General features: G+C 44.5%; 1 protein-coding gene across 1 annotated transcript; it reads left to right on the top strand.

Moving 5' to 3' along the window:
* Nucleotides 1-8,952: 8,952 nt before the first annotated feature.
* On the top strand, nt 8,953-10,593 carry LOC136507217 (pre-mRNA-splicing factor cwc22-like). The gene has a single exon (XM_066502010.1). The coding sequence runs from the start codon at nt 8,953-8,955 to the stop codon at nt 10,591-10,593; it is 1,641 nt and encodes a 546-aa protein (XP_066358107.1).
* The last annotated feature ends 3,812 nt before the right edge of the window (nt 10,594-14,405 follow it).

Here is a 14,405-nt window from a genome sequence, read left to right as displayed (position 1 = left end):
TTCATGATAGGCAAGGTTAACACCACTCTTTTCATCAAGAAGATTGGAAAGGATTTATTTGTATTGCAAATCTATGTTGATGACATCATATTTGGATCAACCAATCAAGACTTATGTGAAGAGTTTGGAAAAATGATGGCTAATGAGTTTGAGATGTCCATGATTGGAGAGTTAAGTTACTTCCTTAGTCTTCAAATCAAGCAATTGAAGAATAGTACTTTTGTGAGTCAAGGCAAGTATATCAAGGACATGATCAAGAAGTTTGGCATGAGTGATAGTAAAGCCATTAGCACACTAATAGGAACAAATGACAACTTGGATAGTGATGCAAGTGGAAATATGGTGGATCAAAAATTGTATCGGTCTATGATTGGAAGCCTACTCTATGTGACCTCATCAAGGCCGGATGTCATGTTTAGTGTATGCATGTGTGCAAGATTTCAAGCCTCACCAAGAGAAAGTCATTTGAGGGCTATAAAGATAATATTGAGGTACTTAAAGCATACACCAAATGTTGGTTTATGGTATCCCAAAGGAGCAAAGTTTGAGCTAGTTGGTTACTCCAACTCGGATTATGCGGGATGCAAGGTTGAAAGGAAGAGCACCTCGGGCACATGTCAATTATTGGGAAGATCACTTGTCTCATGGTCATCAAAGAAGCAAAATAGTGTTGCATTATCAACCGCCGAAGCCAAATACATATCCACCGGTAGTTGTTGTGCACAAGTACTTTGGATAAAGGCCACTTTGAGTGACTTTGGAATCAAGTTCAAGAAAGTGCCATTGCTATATGACAATAAGAGTGCAATCAAGTTGACCAACAATCCAGTTCAACATGCAAGAACAAAGCACATTGATGCCCACCGCCATTTCATAAGAGATCACCAACAAAAAGAGGACATTTGCATTAAGAGTATAGGCACCGAAGATCAACTTGCCGATATATTCACTAAGCCATTGGATGAGAAAAGGTTTTGCAAGCTAAGGAATGAGTTGAACATATTGGATTTCTCAAATATGTGTTGATGCACCCCCACTCATAAGACATGCCTCTCCTTCGAGTAATCCAAGGTAAAAGTTGATTGGCATAGCATACTTTCTTGCTAAGGACATGTTTAGTGCATCTAGACATCTTTCACATTTATTCATGAAAATCAAATGAATTTAATGATTATATGGTACCACTATCGCTTCTATGCTTGTTTTGATCTAGTGGTAGCATATGACATGTTTGTGGGCTTGCTATAATAGAACCAACCAATTATACGAGATTAAGTAAGGAAATCTTCCACCGAAGCAGATAATTTAGCAAACTTAAGCCCATATAACCCGGTAGTCCATGAAACCACGAAGGATTTCAAACCAATCGACATACAAACCAAGATCGTACAAGTTTAGCAATTACCATCACATGTTACATAAAGTTCACAATGATAGTTGGATACATCAGAGTTTAGAACATAAAGTTATTACAACCCAAGTTCAAACTGAAATAGCAGAAGCAAATAATTTTAAAGCCACATAGACACTTTTGATTCAGATACAGTGCCAGTAGGTAGTCATCTCCAACAAAAGCATCATATGAGAGATACGGAGTGACCATTGCCCTTGGTCCTAGTTGTCGCCCATCGTCGGGTATAGACAGTTAATGCAATAATCGTAGTACATTTGACCATCTGCAACAACAATGGGAACAACGCCCTGAGTATGAGAAGGTACTCAGCTAGACTTACCCGTCTTAAACCAAAATAAAGCGGCACCAATGATTATGCAAGGCTTTCTTTAGTGGGCTAGCTGACTTGTTTGCGAAAAGCATAAGCTATCATGAAGAAACCATTTTAAGTGCTTTGCATCATCTTTATTAGGACCTATCCATCTAGGTAAGCACCTGTACTATAGCAATCACTTGATTAACCAATAACATCCAGTTACCAACTTAGATTTAGCATATCCCATACCATTCAGATAACCATCAGTGTTCCATCATAATTACTACGATGCTGTAGCTCGAGTCAAGTGCTCACTATCCAGGAGCGATGGTGATTCAAATCGATTCCTAACCAGCTGGTGATTTATTCCTCACACAAACCACACTCACCGATCAAGTGAGCTACAGATCACCAATGACACTTTCCAAGTAGCCGCGGGATAACAGTCATGGACTGCACTACCCAGGGACCGCCCGACAGCCAGGATGCACCTTGGGCTCACTCTTCGCGTCCCCGTTATACCCCCTTCAGCACCAGTCTGCCAATCCGAGTTTATCCCAGCTCGAATAGTGTCACTAGCTTCGCGGTCGAAAGGTACTTTATTCGGCCAGCTAAATGTGAGGCATGTGTTCAATATGATAAGAGGGACGAGCAACGATCGGTCTTTAATCAACATAGACGAAAAACTAACAGCACCCTAGAACCCTGTTTGGTTGCCTCCAACTTTTTCCGTCCGGTCTCCAATTATCCATCACACATGGTTAATTCTAGGATATCATTCTTTCCATAGCTAAATTCTTCCAGTAACCACCTATAAATGTAGGTGACCGGAAATCACCGATCGCTATCGGTCTAAGCAAGGCTAAGCAGTTATTCGATCCTGACCTAATAGGGTAAATAGGTAATAAGGTAGGCAAGGATAATAATAAATGCATCAACGGTTTCAATCAACTCCTACAACTTAATGCAACAATATATAAACTCATATATATAGAAAGAATTGCTTTTATAAAGTAGAAGGCTTAGAATGCTCCGGGACTTGCCTCGTTCGAACGAACTAGGTTGATGATCCACGCACTCGGGTAAGTCCTCTCCTTGCTCCTCTTCCTCTGGCACCTCCTGTGCCTGGATTTCTTATGGATCTGTCCCGGTCTGCTCTTCCTGAACTGCTACTAGCAACTCCTCCTGCGATCCTATATGATGCAGATGTCTAAGTGCTCATGCATAGGTGCATCGGAGAGATGACATGTAATGATCATGATGCATAGAATGTAGATGAACATATTTACTTTATTGGACATAGTAGAAGTAAAGCTCTTCTACAAGGTAGCCAACATCATCCTAGAACATGTACTACTATACTACTACTACAACCACTGTACTAACATGCCAAGTCACCACAACAAGCTAAGATGTTTCAAAGATACACCAAAGCAAACATTATTAACTAAACATGCATTAAAAAAGATTATTTTATTTCATTTTAAACTAGGGCTACAACAGCAACATATATTTCTGGTGCTCATAAAAATTTGAGAAAATTACAGTAGCATAGTACTACTCTAAGTAGACTACCATAAAATTTTCATGGCATTTGGATAAGTAAAATAGCCTACACAAAAATGACAAGCTATGGTTGATAATTAAGCATGAAAATACTTTGTACTATGAAAAGTGTCAAACAACAGATTTGATATTTTTCCTATGTTATACACAGTAAACAATCACTGCACAAAAATTATCATACACATGTTTTACACAATTTTTGCTCTCTATCAAAATAACAAAATCATCAATTAAAGGCACTAGAACTACACATCAATATTTCTCTACAGAACATGCATGACATATATTTTTCCTACAAAGTACATCACTAAAGGAGATTAACAAAACTGGAACCATATTTTTCTGATAATTATTCTATTTACTAGACATTTTCTAAGAAATCAGCATTTATTCAATTTAAATAAAGCTACACAGAAAAGTATCACAAATTTGACATGCAATATTTTTAACAGATAGATCTACTTCTAAGAAACACAACAAAATTGGTCTCACTTGATTTGGAGCTAAAATAAGCAAACTATGGATTTTTGAAGCCTTTAAAAGCATTTTCCAGAAATCTTTTTCTTTTAAAACGAAAATCCAGCCGACCCTATTTGCTAGATGCACCCGGATCTATACCCAAAACCGCTCCAGAGAGACAGACAGGCGGGACCCAGAGGGTCGATTGACCCCATCGGTCAGTCAAACCCGAGCAGGGCTCGCGGTTGACCGGCGAGATCTCGCTATCGGCGAGGTTGCCGGCGACGAGGTCACCACCATCGTGACCACCGTGCCAAGGCGGACATGGCAGTGCAACGGGCATGGCCAGAGGTGCACGAAGGTGACCTCGCCGGCGTGCATGGCAGCACGGCGGCTCGGCTCTCCGGCGAGAGCACGTCTCCGGCCATGGGGTGGCGCGGGAAGCGGCGTGGGAGCTCCACCGAGCTCGGGCGGTGCTCGTGCGCAAGAAAAGAGAGCAAGAAGGAGGACGGAGGGGCGAGGTCCACGGAGCGGAGCTCTCCGGTGAGCTTGACCATGACTCTGGCGAGGGATTCCCGATCAATGAAGGCTTACCAAGGTGAACCGAGGTGAGCACGGGGTGCGCGAGGTAGAGGCGGAGCTACTGGCAAGATGTTGCGGTCGACGGCGAGTTGTGGTGGTCGGGCGAGCCAACTCTGGCAAGGGAGCTGGTGCGAGCGGTGGTGGAGGCGAGCGCGTGCTCTGCTGCTGCTGTGCTATGGCTGGCGGAGTGGAGAGGCGAGTGGGGAGCGCGGCGCGGTCGGGCAGGTGAAGGCGAGCGCGTGGAGTGGCGGGGGCCACCGGGACGGGGCAGGCTGGCGGTGCCGCGCGGCGATCTCGCCGGCACATGGCCGCCATGCGGCTCGCGTGTCCTGGCGCGGTCGGAGCACGGGCGTGGGCGAGCGGGAGGCGAGGCGTGGGCCTGGGCCGGCGAAGCTGCTGCTGGGCCACGGCGAAGCGCGCGGCGCTGCGGGCCAAATTCACGAGCGGGCCAGAAGGGAGGCGGCGGCCTGTTAAGGTGAAAATGTGATTTTTCCCTTTTTATTTTCTTCTCCAAATTCATTCAAATGAATTTTTGAACCTTTTCAAAGCAGTTTCAAAAGTTGGACCCAAAATAAAAGTTGTTCAGAAAAATGTACTCTATAACTTTGCAAAAAGGAGTGGTCAAAACCCAATTAGATTTTGAACTATAGATTTAAAGTTAATTTAAATCAAAAACCCTATTTTAGAAGATTATTATTAAAAGCAAAATTTGAGAAAACTTTAAATGTACACCTTACTCCAAATTGCATCCTAATTACTTCTAAGTGGTCTAAGTGATCAACCAAGGTACACACATGGCAAACAAACATAGCATCCAATCTATTAAAACAAAACTATGCAACATACATGTTTCATTAGTATGTTTCAATTCTATATTTCATGTCATGCTTATGAATGCATGATGATGATTATGCTCATGATTTGCAAAATGTTAATGCATGCTTAACACCGGGGCGTTATACTTGTAAACCTAGTGTTTGATCTAGAAAATGAGCTCTAAGTGTTTAACTCAACATGGTACAAGATAACCCTTATTTGGAGGTGTGAAAAAGCATATCCTTGGATCAAACCGAGCTAAATATCTTTGGCAAATGATCTAGATTGAACCAAATTTGGAAAAATGATCCTCACCCCATTGATTGACATTGATAATCTCAACCTATCTACATTTTGAACCTTTGTGGTCATTGATGACAAAGGGGGAGAAAAACAAAGATATTAGTGATATTAGTACATGGAGAGAAAAACAAAGATAATAAAAAAACAACAAAGGGGAAGAACTTGACATAGGGGGAGAGATATGATAAAGGAAAGGGATTAATTAAAATTTTGAGCACACAAGTAGGGGGAGCAAGATCATGAACTTGTATAGTACATTTGAATGTGCATTTCATATGTTTGCTTGTATGGCACAAGTTTTAAATTTCAATATCTATGCTTGTGTGGTGTATGCTAGTTGTAGGTTTGAATGATGAAATGAAAAACTAGCATGCATAGGTTATCTAGTGATTTCATTTCCAAGTGGTATAGAGCTAACCATGATGCTAAAGATGGTATATTGGTGCACTTTGATTGGTATCACGCTTCAAAGGTCCATCTTTTATACTTTAGCATCATTTGATAGACATTGTCTCCTATATTTTCAATCTAAGTATATGTGCAAGCTTCAATCCAAACTCTTAGCACATATGTAGGGGGAGCAATTGCTACCATATGGAGTTCATGAAACTTGTCCATATCCTTTTACACATAGTAAATATGCTTGGACAAGCAGCATGGATTCAATTGAATTTCAATTCATATCTTTGTGAAAGGATTGTCATCGATTACCAAAAAGGGGAGATTAAAAGCTCTAGTTTGGTTTTGGTGAATTGATGAAACCCTAAGTGCTAACCTAGTTTATCAAGTGATCATAAGATAGGTAGCACATTCCAAGTGGTGAAGTAAATGAAGATCATGACATGATGATGGTGATGCCATGGTGATGATAAGTGTTTGGACTTGAAAAGAACAAAGAGAAAAACAAAAGGCTCAAGGCAAATGTATAAATGGTAAGAGCTATTTTGTTTTGGTGATCGAAACACTTAGTGAGTGTGATCACATGATGCATGATGCACCCTGCCAAAAATCATTGGGTAGTTATCTCTTATAAATTTTATAGTGCATTTTTTACAACATACATTTGGGATATATATATGTATATATATTTACCAAAATGTCATATGTTCATGCACCAGCCCTTCAACCACCTATGTCTTTTTTACAGGTTCAAAAAAAAGTCTAATGGCGAGTTCTTTGCGTCCGTGTTACCATGCAGAAAGCTAAACTGAAGAACCTGCACAGATAGTTCTGTTCACCATAAATGAAGGTGAAATCATGCCTTCTCTTCCTCCCATCTCAAACTGACACTCGAGTACATTTAGCATGTTACCTTACCAATTCTTTGTATGTTGCTAATACCGATATCCTTCCCATCGCTATTTACATGCACTCATTACCTACATGCTGCTCTCTTGCCAACAATCGTTGCAGAACTGAACTCAGGAGAAGAGATTGTAAAGGTGCTGAGATGCTATCGTAAAGGTGCTGCTTTCGTCTTTATTGACGATTCCATTTACATTTATGCAAAAAACATGCCATCTTAAAATAATTTTTAATTACATCATCCTGGTCACATAACATCTAAATATCTGTGCATAATCCCTATGGACTTAATAACTGCAGTGTTTCCAATCATGTCTTTTAGTGGTTGTTGCGGAATGTTGAAGAGTACATTGCATTTTTGATCCCTCAAAATCCGAAACTATAGCATGCTTTCGTTGTTTCAGATATTATTTCATTTCATGCTTACTTGATGCTTTCACACACGCCTCACCAGCGGAGACGACGATGTGAACTGCTTCTCTCCTTTTCTCCCGCTGAATGGAAAGCTAAACTGAAGAACCTGCACAGATGGTTCTGTTCACCATAAACGAAGGTGAAATCATGCCTTCTCTTCCTCCCATCTCAAACTGACACTCGGGTACATTTAGCATGTTACCTTACCAATTCTTTGTATGTTGCTAATACCGATATCCGTCCCATCGCTATTTACATGCACTCATTACCTACATGCTGCTCTCTTGCCAACAATCGTTGCAGAACTGAACTCACGAGATGAGATTGTAAAGGTGCCACTTATTTTGAAGGTCTCATTAGTATGAATTCATTAGTTATACGAGATGAACCTCCTACGACTCAAAGGCACGTCAATGTATCAAACTGCAGATCCTAATTAGCCACGCCTGGACTCCTACGACTCAAATTCACTGTCAATGTATCAAACTGCAGATCCTAATTAGCCAGACCTGGAATCCACTTGGGTGTGTTTACCCGCTTTAGCTTACCTAGGAAATCTCTTCTCTCTTTTTTTAAAAAAAGGCTGTTTCACTGACAAATTCCAACAGTTACCGAGCTACTATTGTTGTTGGCATTTCACATTCCCACTCCACATTGTATTCCTCAGTAGGTGGATTTGATACTAACAGCTACTTATGTTACATGATCTTTACAGGATGCCCTACAAGTAATATGGGAACTGACAGATTTCTTCAATCCATGTTTCCACCAAAAGTAAGGCTTCATTTTATTTATATCAGGTCACATACTGCCAAAATTGCATCCTTCCTCTGAACTCTGAAGTTTACAGTGCAGGTGACAGAAACTTTTCATTTTTGCCACATTATCTTAGGCCTTGTTTAGTTGGCGTTTTTTTTTTGGGAAATAGTACTGTAGCACTTTTGTTGTTATTTGACAATTAGTGTCCAATCATAGTCTAATTAGGCCTAAAAGATTCGTCTCGTGAATTTCGTTTAAACTGTGTAATTAGTTTTATTTTTTATTTATATTTAATGTTTCATGCATGCTCAAAGATTCGATGTGACGGAGAATCTTGAAAAATTTTGCAAAATTTTAGGAACTAAACGGTACCTTAATGCCTAACTCAAAATGCATGTCTGCAATTTAAAAAGAAAATGCATTGCAAGTATGAAACTCTACTCCTCTAATATGAGAAAAAACTTTATTATGACTTCTTAGTTTCCCGGATTGTATACATGCTCAAAGATATTGTGTAAAAGTGAACTATGAAAAAAAAACATTGATTGTTTTCATGTGCGTCTCCAAGATAAATCTGTTGCGTTAGCACGGACATTATACTAGTAGAATGAAATGGATCGATCTATTATTATCTCACTCGCTCTATAGCCAGACGAATGACTTAGAAGTGCATTCTCTATTGTACTGTAATAGAAGTTTGTGACGAATGTAATAAAGCAGGTAAAAAGGGTATTGTATAGAGTTGAAGACTCCCCCACTATAAATACCCCTGACATGTACTTTTTCCAAACATGAAAACATATGCAATTGAGTTAAATTTGCTCATTGAATATGCTAGCATGTACTCGCTATATCGCAAACGAATTCCTGTAACGTTCTAGTCCGACACGGCGTGGCCGGGCACTGCGCCGTGACCGAGTAGGACACCCGCTCTCACAAACACGGCAGATTTCCCTTCCTATATGTATCGGATGGAGGATGGAGGCTTGGAGCAAGTCGTAGCAATCTCATCTTGGTAACACCAACAGAGGAGGGGCACATGGAGCGCAGAGGCAACGCGAGCCGCAAGCGTCCAAGCACGGCCGAGTTGGAACAGATCGCGCGCCCGTCAAGCAAACGCCGCGGCGGCATCTACGTCCCTCCGTACCGGGCCATCGCTGAAGACGACGACGCCGGCGAGTTTGGCAGCGCCGAATACCAGCGCTGCAGCTGGAATGCGCTGAGGAAGAGCATTACCGGCCTCGTCAACAAGGCCACCGCTGCCAACGTCCGGCAAGTGGCCCCGGAGCTGCTTGCCGAGAACCTGGTGCGCGGGCGCGGCCTCCTCTGCCGCGCCCTCCTCAGGTCCCAGACGGCCTGCCCGGACTTCACGGACGTCTTCGCCGCGCTCGCAGCGGTCGTGAACGCCAGGCTCCCCTGCGTCGGCCGGCTCCTCCTCGTCCGCCTCGTGCTCCGCGTCAGGCGCGCCCACGCCAGCGGCAACAGGCACCAGCTGGCGGCCGCGGCCGCGTTCGTGGCGCACCTGGTGAACCAGGGCGTGGCGCACGACCTGCTGGCGCTCGAGCTCCACGCGCTCCTTCTCGACTGGCCGACGGACGGCTCCGTGGAGGTCGCCGTGGGCTTCGCCAGGGAGTGCGGCGCCGCGCTCGGCGAGTCGTGCCCGCGAGGGCTCGACGCCGTGTTCGACAACCTGCGCGGCATCCTACACGACGGCGACATCGACAAACGCATCCAGTTCATGATCGAGGATCTCTTTGCCATCCGGAAAGCGCGGTTCCGGGGTCACCCTCCCGTCCGGGCAGAGCTGGATCTCATCGAGGCAGACGACCAGGTGACTCATCAGGTGGAGCTCTCCTCCTCCCTCGACCACGGTGATGAGCTCGATCCGGAGGTCCATCTTGACGTGTTTGAGCCCAGCCCATCCTTCGCGCAAGACGAGGCAGCGTACGAGGACCTCAAGAGAACCTTACTCGGATCAGCCGGAGACGAAAGTCTGGATCAGGATCAATGCAGCGACGACGACGAATCATCAGCTGACGAGTCCGAAACCGAGCTGACCATCCGCGATGACACCGACACCGACACCGATCTAATCAACCTCCGGCGGACCATATACCTCACTCTCATGTCGAGCGTCGGGTCCGAGGAAGCCGGGCACAAGCTCCTGTCCGTCGTGCGACCCGGCCAGGAGCTGGAGCTCTGCACCATGCTCGTCGAGTGCTGCAGGAAGGAGAAGGCGTACACGAGCTACTACGCCCGCCTCGCCCAGCGGCTGTGCGCCACCGGCCGCGCGTACCAGGCCGGCTTCGAGGCCTGCTTCGCCGGGCAATACTCGGCAGCGCACCGCATGGCGACCGACGAGCTGCGCGCCACCGCCAGGCTCTACGCGCACCTGCTGGCGCCCGACGCGCTCCCGTGGCATGCCATCCTTGGGCGCGTCAGGGTCACGGAGGACGACACCACGTCGTCGTCACGCATCTTCATCAAGATGCTGTTCCAGGACCTCGCGGAGCAGCTCGGGATACGGGCGCTTAGCAACAAGATGAAGGACGAGGACACCGCGGTGCGAGACGCCCTCTTCCCCAGAGACTGCGCCAAGAACACGCGCTTTGCCATTAATTTCTTCACCGCAATCGGCCTGGGAGGGGTCACCGAAACCGCCAGGAAGCTCATTGTGTAGTATACTGCTCCATCCGTTGCAAATTACAGGCCATTCCCAGAATCTTCTTAATTTTGACAAAAAAATATAGAAAAAATTAAGAAAATTCATAACATCAAATAGCTATACTACGAAAAGCAAGAGGCCGCTAGTCCAGTTGGCTAGCTGCTACCGCGTTGCACCATGCGGCTGGAGTTCAACCCCCACGGGGCGAATTTATCAGCCGGAGGCGAAAAAAAATCATCCACATGTCTAAGGTTAGCCCAGTCTCATGGGAGCTACGGTGCCGCTGTGTATGGGTGGAGCAGGGGTTTAGGAGTCTTCTTCTTAAGCACAATGCCCGGGGTTGTCTTACCCCGCAGGTCAAGTTTTTTTAGTATATTATGAAAATATAATTAATGAATAATTTAATGATACTCAGTTGGTATCATAAATATTATTATTTTATCATATAAATTTGATCAAACTTGAGATCATTTAACTCTTTAAGATTCTTAGAATAACTTATAATTTGGGATGGAGGGAGTAGTAAATTTTACTCTTGGATTCACAGTCCAATTCCTTTATTTACCTCATATTTTTTTGCCATTACACACAACAACAGAGACACTCACAACGCACGCAACGTATGCACACTCATCCCTATGAACACACCCATGTAAATCCTACCCCTATGAACATCTTCGAAGATTAGGCCGGCATGAACATCTTCGAAGACTAGGCCGATAAATCTTCAAGATTGACGAGTCACCACAGACGTCTCGCTGTCGATAGAACGTCGCCTCGCTCCCACGGGGAGTCAAACCCAAGACATGAGATCTACTGAGGCTCTTATAACCACTAGGCTACAGAGCCCTTTCATTACCTTATGATTATGGCCGGTTAGAAATTTATGGATGTTACTTCATAAATAAAGCCCTAACAAAGCATGTAGCAAGCTGGTGATATTTTTTCGCTAATCCTATATCACGGGTGTCTATTCCGCGTCGGTTCGGACGCGGCTAGCTGGGCTGTAGACCGGCCCGCATGCCTGCTCCCCTCATTGGCATACACGGTTTCTCCAAAAAAAAGAGAGCGACATCTTATCTTTCTGATTTGCATCGGCTCCACCGCATTGCCCGCCCTTCGATCGCGTACGCACGAGCTCTGCTAGTGCCCGTGTCCGCCGAGTGCCGCCACCGTCTGCATAAGCACGAGCGTCGAGTGTCACCGCTAGCCGCATAAGCACAAGCTCCACCGGGTGCGCTGCACTGCCCACCCGTGGTGAGGAAGACTGTTGCCACCTCCACCACGGGGGCCGGACGCCTGCTCGGTAGCCATGAAGACCTCCACCTCTGCCTGCCCAGCTTGCTGCGGCCAGGTGTGGCGCTCGCCCATGCACATCTCACGCCCCGCCTACCCAGTTCGTCGTGGCTGGGGCAGAACTCGCCCGCATGCAGCCCGCGACGGTCGAGATAGAACTCCACATGCCGACAAGGATCCATTCTGCCAAGCAGCAAGGAGATGTTTGTGTTGAAACTACATGTTGCAAGCATCTATTTCAAGTGTTTCAAATGTTTCTGAGGTATCTTGCAAGTGTTTTATGTCGATGTTGCAGAAGTAGATCAGAATGTTGCAGATGTTGCAATCGTGTTTTCAAGTGTATGTCCCAAATATTTTATCTGTTTCAGACGTATGTTGCAAGTGCTTCATCTGGATGTTGCAAAAGTAGATCTGGATGTTGCATATACATGCATGTTGCAAGCGTATGTTTTAAGGTGTTTCATACGTATGTTGCAAGTGTTTTATCTGGATGTTGCATATGTTTTGCAATGGCTACAAACGTGTTTTCCTGGTGTTTCAGACGTATGTTCCAAGTATTTTAATTGTTTTGGACGTATGTTGCAAGTGTTTCATTTAGAAGTTACAAAAATAGATTTTGGTGTTACACATGTTGCAGTGGGACCCATCTGCAGCAGCCACTGCTGGGCCCGCCTACATGCGCATGGGTATGGAGGGGGCGCCACGGTGCAAGCGCGTGACACGGAGCAACGCGGGTCCCTACGTGAAGCCGGCACAGCAGGCGCAGGCGTCTAGATGCTAGCCGGACGTCTGGGCCCTAGACATTTCGTATTTTTTCCAAAAAAGTGACGCGCATGTTTTTTTATTAAGAGGAAAAAGAGTGTTTACAACCCTTGGCCGTTCACCGGCGAGCTGCCAGACGCAGCGGTCGATGGGGGCCAAAAAAAAAGATGAGGCGCCACTAAACGGTGGTATGAGATGGACAATTTGCTGTTTGAATTTGCCAATGTATGAATTTGTTTTTTTAATGAAACCGGAGGGGCTGGAGCCCCTACAGGAATTTATTTATAAGAAAAGAACGGTACCAGGCACAAGGAAACAGATTAAGAAAAAAAGAAAGAAAATAAGCACAAACAAGAAGATTACAACAAATTTTTGATCCATAGACCAAAGGTGATAGAAACTTTTGTCTTTGCCCTTAGTGAAAGTAACGTCAACTCCTTCTGAAGACTTCTTTTGCTACATGAACATTTGGTTGCACATTCTTGAATATGAAGTCATTTTGAACTATCCAAATGGCCCAACACATTAGAATTGCCACCATCATGAAGAAGACCGGGTGGGATTGATTTCTGATTTGTAGAATGCAATATGTGAGGCTGGAGCCATTCTGAAAGGTAATGCCAAGCAAGTTCCAGCAGTCTTTGGCAAAAGGGCACTCAAGAAAAAGATGCCCTAAAGTCTCCTCTACTGATAACTGGCAAAGAACACAGAGATAAGAGTCCACGTGCAAAATTATCTTCCTTACAATGTTCCTAGTGCTTAGTTGATCTTTCAAGAGAAGCCAGAAGACCTTGTGTTTTGGCTCACAGAAGCACTTCCACACAGCGGTGGATCCAAAAAAATATTTCAAGGGGGGCTGAACAACACTGCTGCTCGATCTTAAGTCTCAGCCCCCTACATTATAGAATTTTACCTAAAAATTCATGAGGGCTCCACAGGGGGCTCCACTGCTCCGGTATGGGTAGGCCCCCCCCCCCCCCCCCGCCCCACCGTTGGATCCGCCCCTGCTTCCACAACCATTTTTATACCTGGTGTACATGTCTGTGACCAATCAAGAAGTTATATGTCTTTGATGCTGAGAAGTCTCCCCATAGTGATGTCCGTCTGTCTTGTTGATCAGTTAGAGGGAAGTGATCCCTGAAAGACTGAATTATTTAAAGTTGGGCATATGCTTCTGCAGATAGAGGCAAAACAGAATAGGTTCGGAAAGTGTTGTTGGGCATATAGTTTACAAACTAAGATAGTCTTGTTTTTGGCAAAAGAATAGAGCTCAGGATAATCTTCTTTCAGGGGTTGTTGGATCCAATTGTCTTGCCATTTTGAACTTGAATAGGGGAAATATATTTGAAATAGTCCAGCAACTTTAGGATGTCCCTCCACCAGAAGGAGCCTTTTGTGATGTTACTTGAGAGTCTTCCATTTTCATAATACTTTCCCCAAATTAAAGAGACCCAAGGTATGTCCTTATTGTTGAAGAACTTATCTAGATTTTTCATCTGGGAGAGCTTCATTGTGCCTTTTCAAATTGATGACTCCTAAATCTCCCTCAATCTTCGGCAGACAGACCATTTCCCAAGCAGCCTTTGGAGGCTTTTTTGAATTTATGTCAACACATCTCCACAAGCAATAATGTTCCCTATACTTTTCAATTTGCTTAAAAACTCCTTAAGATAAAGATAGGGCACTCAAGTGGAAGGTGGGAATGGCTGAGAGAACTGCATTTGTGAGCTCAAGCCCAAAGTACATAATAAAAAATTGTACTCTCTATC

Source organism: Miscanthus floridulus, chromosome 15, assembly GCF_019320115.1.
Source record: "Miscanthus floridulus cultivar M001 chromosome 15, ASM1932011v1, whole genome shotgun sequence".
NCBI classification, from domain to species: domain Eukaryota; kingdom Viridiplantae; phylum Streptophyta; class Magnoliopsida; order Poales; family Poaceae; genus Miscanthus; species Miscanthus floridulus.
Note: the sequence above shows the minus strand (reverse complement) of the source record. Positions and strands in the feature narration are given on the sequence as shown.